Source organism: Nelumbo nucifera, chromosome 8, assembly GCF_055504915.1.
Source record: "Nelumbo nucifera cultivar China Antique chromosome 8, China Antique-T2T, whole genome shotgun sequence".
In the NCBI taxonomy this organism is placed as follows: Eukaryota; Viridiplantae; Streptophyta; class Magnoliopsida; order Proteales; family Nelumbonaceae; genus Nelumbo; species Nelumbo nucifera.
Window position 1 is genome coordinate 24,154,829 of NC_142656.1, and position 13,524 is coordinate 24,168,352.

The window sequence follows — 13,524 nt, forward strand, 5'->3', positions numbered from 1 at the left end:
TAAACATATTCCTTTCTTTGCTGCAATTGCTAGATTGTCTGCTCCTTCTATCTCTATTTTGCAGGACTTTGATTTAGATAACATTCCTACTTCCTTTGCTGAGAAAGATCTTTTCGTTTTCACTCGCAAGCGGCCCCGTGTCCCAGATCTTGTGCCTGCTACCCCCTTCCACCCAGTCCAGAGCATTCTCCTCCTACACCTCCTGTAAGTGACATTTTGCCCCAAGATCCTCCTGTTTCAGATGGTAGTTCTTCTATTCCACTTTGTCGTTCTACTCGTATTTCTCGGCCTCCTGACCGCTATGGTTTCCTTCAAGCCATAGCTCTTTTTTTGTTGTACTTTCTTCCACAGATATTCCTCGTTTTTATTAGCAAGCCATTAGGAGTCCTCGTTGGATAGAAGCTATGGATGTTGAGATTCAAACCCTCCATGAGAATGATACTTGGAATCTTGTACTTGCTCCTCCATATGCTTCCATTATTGGGAGTCGTTGGGTCTACACGATCAAATTAAAATCAGATGGTTCTCTTGATCGATATAAGGCTTGGTTAGTTGCCCAAGGATATAGTTAGGATTATGGGATTGATTATGAAGAAACATTTGCCCCAGTTGCTAAGATCACTATAGTTTGTGTTTTTCTAGCCATGTCTATTGTCCATTTCTGGATTATTTACCAATTTGACGTAAAGAATGCTTTTCTTCATAGTCAACTGAAGGAGACAGTCTACATGAAGCCTCCTCATGGATATTATAGTGATTCTTCATGTGTTTGTCGCCTAAAGAAATCCCTATATGGTCTGAAGTAGGCACCCTGGGCTTGGTTTGAGCGTTTTCGAGATGTTGCGGTTGGGTATAGCCAAAGTTCCTCTGATTATTCTCTCTTTGTTAGGAGAAGGCCCCAAAGACTATTCTATTGTTGTATATTGATGACATGCTTTTAACTGGGGATGACCATGACGACATTTCTGAGTTGAAGTCCTTACTTCATAACTCCTTTCACATGAAGGACTTGAGCCCTCTTATTTATTTCTTGGGTTTGGAAGTCCATTGTAGCAGTCGGGAGTATTTCATTTGTCAGCAGAAATATGCTTCTAATCTCGTCAAATTAGCTAGAATTACTGATGAGGAACACGTTGATACCCCTCTGGAGCTGAACGTCAAATTGCCTAAATTTGAAGGCCTAGTTCTTCTTGATGCTACTTTGTATCGTCAGCTTGTTGGATCTCTGATCTATCTCACTATGACTCGGCTTGATATTTCACATGTTGTTCAAGTCGTCAGTTAGTTTGCTTCTGCCCTCATCAACCTCATATGACTGTTGTTCGTCACATCATCCGTTATGTTAGAGACAACTTCTCAGGAACTGTTTTTCTCCTCCTCATCACCCATATAGTTGAGAATTTATGCTGGTGCAGATTGGGCTGGTTGTCTTGACACTCGCCAATCCACTACTAGGTGGTGCGTCTTCATGGGTGATTCTCTCATCTCCTGGAAGTGCAAGAAACATCAAACCGTGTTCAAGTCTTCTACTGAAGCGGAGTATAGAGCCTTGTCTTCTGCCTATAGTGAGATAGTTTGGTTGAAGTCTCTCTTCATGGATTTTGGTACTCAACTTCCTACTCCTACACCTCTATATGCAGACAACACAACTGCTATCAAGATTGCATCTAATCCTGTCTTCCATGAGAGGATTAAACATATTGAGGTGGACTATCACTTTATTAGAAATCTTTTCATTGTTGGCTCCATATCCCTTCCTCATGTAGCCTCTGACATGTAAATTGCCGACATTTTCACCAAGGCCATGACTAAGGGTCAACACCTCTTTCTTATAGGTTTACGCATCAGTTTGAGGGGGAGTGTGGAAACATTTTCACCAAGGCCATGACTAAGGGTCAATAGGCCATGACCAAGGCCATGTAAATTTCCGACATTTTCACCAAGGCCATGTATATTATTAGTATAGTCCCTATTGTATAGTACACATATTGTTTTATTTGTTCTTATTTTATCTTTCAGCCCTATAAGGGCATTCTTGTAACTGTATATATCTTTTAATATAAAAGGGGCTCTTTGGGGTGGGGGTCGACTATTCAAGACACCCCTGAATCTGCTCTTCTTTGCTCTCAGTTCTGTTCACACATTGCATGTCCTCTTTTAATATTTTCGCTTCAGAAATAAAATTAATAGTTTACCCATTACATATCTACTATGAAAATATGTATTGGGTTGCCTATTTAAATAAAATAAATATTTATATGGATGATGTGAATATTTTGACATTATATTTATGCATCAAGTCTTTGCATCATTATTATTTGGTTCAGTGGTTGTTGATCTGTAAGGCTGTGTTTGGTAAGAGAGCAAATGCTAAACCACAGCTCAATACCAAACAAAACCAAGTTTGCATTTGAACCAAACATATTTGCACTTGTGCTCTTACCAAATGCAGCCTGAAGGAAATCAAGATTAATTTGAAATCTTTAAATCTTTTATTCCTTTTTCTCAAGGCAGGTGAGTTTAGCACAAAAAAAAAAAAAAAGAAAAAGAAAAGAAGAAGACAAATAGGGTTACATGGATTCAAATACCTCTGCCTGTGATATATATTTATCTTCTTATTCTGCTTCTTTTGTTGTTGCATGGTTTTTTATGTATATGGAAACTGAAATGAGCATTTCTTTCTTAGGATGGTTCATGCAATGGTTTGCAGCACTATGCAGCTCTTGGAAGATACCAAGTATGCTTTCTAGTTGCCCATTCTTCCAATCTTTTACTTTATGGCTTTGGTTTGTATGATTTGAAATATGGTGATATTATGGTCCCATTTTCCTAACATCTCTTGTATTCAAGGCAATTCATTTAGGTGTTCTGTCTCAACCATTCAAACCTTTCCCAAGTAGCCTTTGATATTTCCAATCTGATTTTATTTTAAGATGGTTCATGTTGTGATGTACATACCTCATAATTTCCTAATTGATCTTTTGTTGGATTTCAATAGAAAGTTTTGACTTGCGTTCTTTCTTCAATTGCTGAATCTGACATATGATTGTTTTATTCTTCATTATTTATGTTCAATCCTTCCGTATACTGGATGTTGTCTCAGTTGGAAGCAGCTGCAGTCAACTTGGTTGCTGGAGAGAAGCCTGCAGATGTTTATTCAGAAATAGCAGCTAGGTATGATAACATTTACCATGGATTCCTTGGACAAATTGAAATATTCATTGGTTGTCTACAAATTTAGGTCCCCCATGCTTTCTTTTACAATCAAATTTTTGATTGCCATGAATTATTTCTCTAAGCAACATAGCCATGTGTATTGGATGCATGAAAGTACCTACCATCTTTAAGGCAGTACCTAGAAGGTTGCCTTAACCGGAATTTTTCAAATAATACTTTATTTTATATACATTCAGTCTATGTTTTTTTTTTTTTTTTTAATTATGACAAAGACCGCTCGAAGTACACAGAAGTTGAAAGGGTGTGTACTGTGTTCACACACCTATTGTACTTTGGGGTCCCAATACACCTGTTTACAGGTGTTTTGGGAACCCCCCCCCCCCCCCTTTTAATAAAAAAATATACATGAAAACCTCTGCAAAAACCACTTTTTGAAAGAAAAAACTAAAATAAAATATAAAAGTGCATGCTTTTTTAGTACTGATACGCCTCTGCCGATACGTAGGGATGTACGATACTTTGAACCTTGCATGTAAGTACAAACAAGTGAAAGGACAACTATGCCCTTCTCTAAAACAAATAAGAAAAGGCTGTATATACAAGAGAGAGAGAAAAGATATTGGACATAAGATACATGATAATATGAAACTCCCAACCAAGTTAGCCCATAGTATCCCTACACCCCCCCTCAAAGTGATGCCAATGTGATTCAGACCAATAAAAAATAGTAGAATATTTTAGATTATAGTAAAAGAAGTAGAGAAGAAGAAGACAGCAAGAAGAAGAAGTAAGAATGGAGAAGAAAGGAGAAAGGAGGAGTTCGATAATCTCTTCTTTCCCCCACTCTAATCTTTTTATTAATCTTACTTAAGTTACATAATTTACAAGTCTGCCCTTAAGTGGGTGTCCACCTCATCAGCATACTTAGAAAACATAAACAAGAATTAAAGGCCCATTAAGAACAAAAAACAAGAAAGAACTAAAAAATAAGACACTAATGGGTTAGGGCCCATTCAGCCCAGTCTCTCTACACTTGCATTTCTAGGAAATAAGAGAATCACCCATGAATACACACCAGCCAGTAGTAGATCTTCTAGTATCAGGGTAGCCAGCCCAGTTTGCATCAACATAGGATGATAGATGTAAAGATGATGATGATGAGAAAAAGGGTCCATTAGAGATTGTACCCCATGTAGCGAATGATTTGGAGGATTGTGGTCATATATGGTTGTCTGGGAGTTGACAAGTTGGTTTGTTGATAACTTGAACTGCATAAGAGATATTGGGTCTTTTCATTGTGAGGTGGATGAGACTACCAACAAGTTGTTGATACAATGTAGCATCATGAAGTAGTTCACCATCATCCTTAGATAAATTGAGGTTCATCTCAAGAGGAGTATCCACTTGCTTATTATCAGTTACGCAAGCAAGGTGGACCATATCCATAGCATACTTTTGCTAATTTAGATATACCACCACCATCATCACCTGTAATAATTCCTTCAGCCCGCTTCAAGATGAAGAGAGAATAGTTAGAAGGTCTTTGTATAAACCCAGCTTCTGTAATGATAGAATGAAATCTTTCAAATCAAGTTGGATCAAAAAGAGATGCATGTTTTCATCCATAAAGAGATTTCTTGAGGCAACAAACCATAGTTGGATCATCACAATATCCAAGGGGAGGCTTCATAAACACTATTTCATTTAGGCGACCATGAAGAAAAGCATCTTGACATCCATTTGGTGGATGTCCCACTATTTAATTGTTAAGATAGCCAAAACCAATTGGGCTGTAGTCATCTTTGCAACTAGTGCAAAGGTCTCCTCATAATCAATCCCATACACCTGTTTGTATCCTTATGCGACTAAGTGAGCTTTGTATCTATCAAGGCTACCATTTGATTTCACCTTGACGGAATATTACCTATTTGTTGCCAATGATTGAGGCATCTGAGGGTGTAGGAACAAGATCAGTAGATCACAAGTATCATTTTCTGTGAGGGCCTAAATTTCAACATCCATAGCTTCTTTTCAGTGTGGAACCACCAAAGCTTGCTGATGGGTCTTTGGAATCTGTAGATGCCAAGACAGTAGAAAAGTAGCTATGGTTGGTGGGAAAACCATAGTGGTCAGGGGGTTTGGAGGTACAAGAGGAATGACATAAAGGAGGAAGGGCTAAAATAGTTGCAGAAGGAGATATCTGTACAGTTGTACTTACAATATCAAGAGGAGAGGGGCCATGAGCTAGTGGAGAAGGGAGCAGAGGATCAAGTGCTGAAGCGGCCATTCACTTCCGTACATACTGGTAAAGAGACTCCAAGAGGGTAGAGGTGGGGTTCACAGTAAAGAGACTCAAGGAAGACGGCATTTCTAGAAATCTGGATCCTTCAAGCTCGAGGGTCATAGCAAAGAAACCCTTTATGATCCAAGCTATATCCCATAAGGTTGAAGATTTCTTTAGATCGGGGGGATTAATTTCTGTTTCATCCTCCAGAAGACACAATGTTTTATGAGGATTGATCATCCCCAAGTGTTGGGTGGAAGAAATTAAATTTTGATGGTAGTTGTTTGGGAAATCTTGGCCCCTCGGGCATTGGAGGGGTAATTATGGATGAGGGTGGAAACATTTTGGCCTTGTATTTGGTCTCAATTCAGCAAGGTGATGTGGTCAGGTCAGAACTATTGGCTGCGGTTTATGGGGTAGAGAAAGGTAAAAAATGGGGATTGAGAGGTTGGTCATTAAGGTGACTCAAAAAACAGTTGTGAGTTGGCTGAAAAAGGGGGAAGGGATAACTTGGCAACTAAGAAATAAGTCCAGGTGCTTCAAATGGCTATCTAAAGACATGATCCAAATAAATTGGGTTAGGAGATCTGCAAACAGTATGGCTGACGGTTTAGCAAAGCAAGGGATTCATAGACATACTATGTTTTGGGCTTATTTGTAATACTTGGGATGGTTTAGATCTTTTGGTTTGTTGTTTGTTTTCACAACCTCTTGTTGTATCTCTCTTTTTCTAATTTAATGAATTAATCTTTGTGTTGCTGATAAAAAAAATTCTGTATTAGTTTTCAACTGTTGATTTACTACAATAAGACTTGAAAAGGATTTCAAGGAATGCCAAATTGAATTTGTGTTTTGTAGCTACTTTTTAAAAATCAAAATTGATGTAATACCTTGTAGTATAACCTGAGAATGGAAAGAAATTAATGCTTGATAAAAATTGTGCAAGAGTGAAACATATACCAAAAATATTACCAACATGCATCTCTGATATACCAAAAAAATTACCAGTTGCACAAGAGTGTGTCTTTCTGGTTGTAATTTGCAACCAAAGATTAAAATTTCATCAGAATTTCTGAAATTCCATAATCCCATTCCAGTTTCAAACAGACCAGAACCAAATCTGTTTCTATTTTCTATCCTCTTTTTCAGTCCAACATAGAGAATAAATGGGAGAAAACCTAGACAACTGAATGAGTTAAGATAAGGAAAGAGATAAAAGTAGGAATTACAAGAAAATAAATCTTATCAAAACAAAATCTTTCAAAATACTGGCTTTTTCCTGAAAATTTGAACTGAATCCAGGATTTTGCCAAAATATCAGAAGATTTTTTGTTCAACTTTCAAGACATTTTGAAACATACCTCAGAACTGAATTTTAAGTCCTTGGCACCTTGCACTGGTCGGGATGAAGGGAACAGACAATTTATGAGACTGTTGGGAGAATTAAATAGAAAAGTTTTGGTTAGTAACCTTTATCTTTAGACATGTATTAGGGTTTAGTTCAAAATATAAAAAAAAATTGTAATAGGGTTTGGTTATGTGTGTTTTATTCATTTCTTGTGTGTGTTTGTACCCATTTTGTTTAAACTGTTTTTTTGAATATGAACTAGTTTCCCTTAAAAACTGCTTATTTTCCAACTTGAAGGGTCCATAGCATTATGAAAATGGATGCTGAGAAAGATCCCACCACAGATCCAACTGCCTTGTTAGCCAAAGTCTTAATTGATCAGGTCAATATTCTTCTCCCTCCTAAAATTTGAATTACCAATGAACTAATTGTTGCCACATGACCTTTGAAAATTTCAACTATAGGTTTTGACATCTTGGTAGCTATCAGGTAGACCGGAAATTGGTGAAACAGACAGTGATGACATCTGTATATGGTGTTACTTACGTTGGAGCACGTGAGCAGATTAAAAGAAGATTAGAAGAGAAAGGGCATATTACAAATGATAGGTTGCTGTTCAGTGCTGCTTGCTATGCAGCTAAAGTAAGTAACTTGACACCTAAACAGATGGATGTATTGATTAGCAGAAAGGAACATATTGAACATGCCATAATGAGAATTATAAGGAAAAGAAAGAATAGGGACAAATTCATTTGAATCATAGACAATATCTTGATGTTTATTATAGTGCATCATATTTATAGTCATGTAGAATTGTACTAGGGAAAGCAACTCATTTGGTCATGCTCTCATTATAAAAACCCTCTATAATGTTGCTACATTTCTTCGTCATCAAATTTCTTCCTAAATTCACTTCATAAAATAGCTATTGAAACCTCCATCTATCGTGCATCTTCTAGGTAGAACACTCAATGCTTTCCCAATTGGCATAAATAAAGCTTGAGAAAGCCTTTCCCTCTGATTTATCAAAAAAAAAAAAAGCCTTTCCCTCTTCTGACATCTTTATAAATGCTTCCTTAGACAGAAGCTTTCACTTCCAAGAGAAAGGTATTGGGCCTCAAGAAGTTCACATTTCAATCATAAAACCATTGGAATCTTTTGCAGTTAAAATCTAAGTTTTCTGCCAGCAATAAAGTATCCAATAGGTTGTAGATCTTTTTATTTTTATTTTTTTGATAGATTACTGTCGAAACATTTTACTTTTAAAGGACAAATGTTAGTACAATTATGTAATTTAGCTCCCCCAAGAAGTGGCTAGCCTTGGCTGACCGTTTCTGTTACATCTCCCCTCGAGGTACTTTTTCTTTTTTTTTTTTTTTTGGTACAATCCGCTTGAGGTACTTGGTCTATATGTCCATGATCCGCTTGAGGTCCCCCAAGAAGTGGCTAGCCTTGCAGCCCCTTGCTTTGCCTCCGAGCTCATGTATTAGTTGTTTTATTTCTCTTGTGGCATGTCTATATGTCCATGATCCCTCCTGATTACCGATAACCCATCCTGCTATAACATATGAATCACCTTTGACAATTAGATTCCTGAAAGTCAATGACTTTGCTCTTCTAAGCCATTTGATAACTGCCCATGCTTTGTCCCAGTTGAGTCTTGTATCATCAATGGTCGTGAGTAGATTGCCAAAATATTTCAGTAGTAATTAGCAAAAGAATTGAAAAAGAATTAGGAAGAGAGAATAGATAGAAGATGAGAGAGAGAAGAGAAGCCAATCTAATCTGACTGCCTCTGCCATTATCTTTTATGCTTGAGAATAAAAAGAGTGCAATGGCAAATATGCCCTTAAAGGGAGGCTACTGTTAACATAACTAACAGAACTTAAAAAATCACTAAACTAATGGGCCATGGGCCCAATAACAGCAACTAATAACCAAATAAATAAAAAATAAATAAATCCTTAGCACTCCTCAAGTTGGGAATAAATATCAAACATTCCCAACTTGTGTAGATCATGCTCAAGCTTGTTTTTGGCAACTCCCTTGGTGAAGACATCAACTAGCTGTAAATCAGATGATACATATGGCATGCATACTTCTCCTACTGTCACCCTATCTCTTATGAAGTGTCTAACTTCAATAGGCTTTGTCCTATCATACTAAACTGGGTTGTGGGCGATGTCCATTGTGGTTTGATTATTTCAATACAACATCACAGGTTGCTTTGCAACAACCCCAAGCTCACCCAATAGGGACTGAATCCAAAGTAACTTGGGATTCCATGAGCCATGGTTCTGTATTCTACCTCGGCACTCAATCTAGCCACTATAGACTAATTCTAACTCTTCCATGAAACCACGTTACCCCCAACAAAGGTACAAAAACCTGATTGAGATCTCCTATCATCTAAACATCTTGCCCAAGTTGCATATGTGTAGTCCTCCAATTTCATATGTCCATGATTTCCAAACAATATACATGTTATGGTTGTGCCTTGAATTCTTTATTGTGACTTGCTTCATGACCCATTTCAAATTAAGTTGAGAAAAACACAAGGGCAAATTTTCATAGTGGTTTGTGGTGGAATACGAACCCAATCCATATTCAACTTATGGGTCCAACCTGAACACGAAGAGTTATGTAGTTTGGGGGTTTTCCTTTGTATACACTTTTTGTCTTGAGAGAGAAGTTGAGCGATTTTGGGTGTATTTGGGGTTTAGAGTTTTTTGTGTGAGTTGTGTGCACAGTTCTGTACTCTTCACCATAGTTTTCAAGGCGTCTAGGCGATTCTGGGCGACACTGGGGTGCCTAGTCGCCTAGTCACCTAGGTGGGCGCCTAGGCGATAAAAAATTTATAATATGAAAAACTGTTTTTGGCTAGTTTCCTAGTTTTATATACCATTCTACATGTATGTTAATTGAAAAATAGCAATTCTCTTTATTAAGAACATTAAATTTCCTCTAAAAATGTGGCAAATCATCACATCTAAAAGATAAAAATCTTTTACATATATTAATTTCACTATTTTCAAAAATAATACCACTATAATAAGTATTTAATAGAGCAAATTCATATTAATTAGCAGCTAAAGAAGGTTATTAACTTTATATGATAAATATTCAAGATGGAAAGTAAAAAAGAAAAAAAACAAGGATGGAGTTTTTGTTTTATTTAATTAGAGAGAGAATAGAAAAAAATAACTTTATTATTCTATTGTTTCTTTCCCCTTTCTTTTCTTTTCTTTTCTTTCTTTCTTTTTCTCTTCTCAAAACCCTTTGATCTTTTAAATTTCAATAGTAAAACATTAAAACAAAATATAATTGATACATAGCATATAATAAAATGTATTAACACATACATTAATAAGATGCAGCAATATAAATGATATTATAAAAGGTGCCCGCCTTGTCATTTTGTCGCCTAGGCGGGTGCTTAATCGCCTAGGCAGGTGCCTAGTCGCCTAGAAGGGCGCCTAGTTGCTAAAAGTCAAGGCGTTTGGCCAAGGGCGCCTAGTCAACTATGCTATGCTCTTCACCATTGTTGATTCTATAGTGATTTTTCTACTCTGCCTATGGACATAGGCTATAAGCTGAACCACGTAAATCTGTGTATTTCTCTGTTTACTTCTCTTTATCTGTCTTTCTTTTGGTTGTGTGCCATTCAAATCTGTATTTCTGGGTTTTGCACAATAATACCTTTGCCTAGATGTTTCATCAAGTAGGCAAGGATCTTATCAACGACTACCTAGTGTTGAGTCTATGGTGCATGCATGTACTAACAACACTGACAACATGGGAGATATCTAGACGTGTCATACACAAGTACAATAGGTGGCCCACCAACCTCTGATACCTCCCAACATCCTTTACCAACCTCTGAAGCATTAACTCTGTGGTTCTGATCAATCGATTTATCATAGGCTTGACCCCAATCTTCCCAGTCTCCTCCTATAACAAGTCCAATACATTCTTCCCCTAGGAGATAAAGATCTCATTTTGGACCTTGCCACTTCAGTACCCATAAAAGACCTAAGCTCATTGAAATCCTTTATCTTATACTCCTACTGTAATGACTTCTTAAGGGCATCAATCTCACTTAGATCATTCCCTATAATCACAATGTCATCAACATATATTATTAGAGTTGACATGAGAGATCCTTTCCTTTTCACAACTAGTATATGATTTGACTGGGTCTAAGTGTATCCAGAATGAATCAATTCTCCTTTAAACCTGTCAAACTAGGCTCTGGGAGACTTGAGCCATGTAGTGGCTTTTTTAGTCTGCATACCTTCCCTCTTCCTACATCATAAAACCTGGATGGTAGGCCCATATACATATCCTCCTGTAACTCTCCATTGAGGAAGGCATTTTTCACATTAAGCTTGAAGAGTGCTCAAGAGTAAGTGGCCGCTAGAAACAAAAGAACTCATACTAAACTCATTTTTGCAACTGGGGAAAGGTTTCTAGATAATCTATTCCATATGTCTTTCTATACTCTTTTCAACCAGCCTCATCTTGTACCTTTCTATAATGCCATTAGCCCTAAACTTCATTGTAAACACCCATCTTCATCCCATTGTCTCCTTATCAGTAAGCAAATCAACAATCCCCCATGTCTAATTTTTAATCGATACCTTAATTTCTTCTTGCATAATGGTTTCTACTCAAGTTTAGAAAGAGCCTCATTAACACTCCTGGGTATAGACACAAAATCAAGAGAAGCAAGAAAAGTATGGTTTGAACAAAATACGGTAAGAAAGACAATGTGAGATACAATGGACTGTAGAATAAGTATACTTCCTCTTCCCCTTGTAGAGAGCTATAAGAAGATCATCAGTAGTGCTAGGAGCAAGAGTATCATTAGTAGAGTTAAGAACAATTGTATCATCAATGGGGTTAGGAATACCTGGATCTATGTTAGCTGAACTGAAACCTTAGATGGAGCAATAGGAAGTGGTGTGGGTTCCTAGGTTGGTGCATGAGCTGTGTTTCCTGGAGCATAACCGCATGACAATCAACCCTCCTATATTGGCACATAAAGAACTGTGGAGCAGGACCTAATGGTGCAAGTAAAGGAACAAGAGTAGAAACAGAAAGAGGAATAGCATGCTAACTCTCTCCCCCAAAACACTCCCCATAAGGAGAAACACCATAAAAAGAAGGAGAAACACCAGATCATAACAACAATACTGCTTCTAGTTTTGAGCATACTTGAGATAAACACATGTCTTGGCTTTGGGATCAAACTTGGAGCAGTGGGAACTGTACAAAACAAACACGCCAAAAGACCCTCAAAGGAATGTGAAATATCTCCCCCTTAGGAAAAATAAGACTAAACGGCATTTGAAACCCAAGAACACGAGAAGACATGATTGATCAATAAGACAATAGTAAAAAACTATAAATGGCTTCACCCCAAAAATGAATTGGAGTAGATCCCAAACCATCGGACTACTTGCCACCTTAACAATGTGTCTGTTCTTCCTCTTGCCACTCTATTCTGCTAAGGAGTGTACATAACTTTATGCTCCAATAAGTAAGATGCTTAGTCTTTTTCAAAATACTCCTTTTTTTATCAATAACAATCAGCTTTATTAAGATAGATGGAAGAAATTACAGATATAGGGGAGGTAAAATGACTTAACTCCCCATCAACAAATTATAAAAAGAGATAAATTAGAAATTAGCCCAAAACGAAGACACCCTATTCACCCCTTGCTTAGCTAACCCATCAGCAAATGAGTTGGCATTTCTTTTCACCTAGCTGTACTTCACCTCAATGTCCCTAGCAAACCATTTGAACCTTTTCCTTTCATTGCTGTAGCTCCATATGTTACTGTTGTCTTCCTTTAGCCATCTAACCACCACATCTTAATCCCCTTCAAGGACCAATCTTCTAATGTTCAATTGTCTTGCTCTTTGAATTCCTTCTAAAACTGCAAAGATCTTGGCCTTGAGGGAGTCCCCTCCTCCAATTGGTCCTGAATACAAGGCCAGAATAGACCCTTCCTCATTCCTAAAGACTCCCCCAATCACAGACCGCCCTGGATTTCCAAAACTACTCTCATCAAAGCTCTCAGCTGTTCTTTCCTTGTCTGGAAATATAAGAGAGTTCGTTTCTCCCATAAGGACCAACAAACTGCTGCCCTGATGCATCTCCACATAATACTCTCTATTTTCTTAGGCCAACTGAAAAAGGACGAAGAGAATAAACTTTGCACATTCAAAGGGGGGGTTCCAATTACACCCAAAAAGAGAGAAAGCCCACTTCCAAATAGATTTAGCAAACAATTGATCAAAAACAAAAAAAAAAGATTTAGCAAACAAGCGAGTAGCCATAAGGTGGTTGCCAGTTTCCCCATTAATACCCTGCAGAGAGCACCAATTCGGGGATAAACAAGAATTGGGTCTCTTTCTTTGAAGCAGGTCAGTTGTGTTGATTCTTTCCAAGAAAGTTTCCCAACAAAAACTACCCTCCCAAGGAGGAATGGGCTTACTCCAAACCTCTTTAACAGGAAAGGGCAATCCAAGAGGAGCAGGAGGATGAGTTAAGGTTTCAAAAAAAGAGGCACAAGAGAAGGCACCCAAGGAGGAGGGGGTCCAAATTCTGATATCTTCCTTAATGGGGTCCAGGAAAACATTATTAAGGATGTTTAACAAAGTCAAAATGCAGTCCAAATCTGTATCCCTAATGGTCCTTCTCAGGCCT

The 13,524-nt window shown here is 37.6% G+C and overlaps 1 protein-coding gene across 1 annotated transcript in view; it reads left to right on the plus strand.

The window, feature by feature from the left end:
* The window catches only part of LOC104609168 (DNA-directed RNA polymerase 3, chloroplastic), a 45,738-nt gene that overhangs the window by 18,761 nt on the left and 13,453 nt on the right, over positions 1-13,524 (plus strand). The window contains exons 10-13 of the mRNA XM_010275403.3: positions 2,687-2,737; positions 3,104-3,174; positions 7,107-7,191; positions 7,299-7,451. Of these exons, the coding sequence (XP_010273705.1) occupies positions 2,687-2,737; positions 3,104-3,174; positions 7,107-7,191; positions 7,299-7,451 (360 nt within the window). The remainder of the gene's footprint in view (positions 1-2,686; positions 2,738-3,103; positions 3,175-7,106; positions 7,192-7,298; positions 7,452-13,524) is intronic.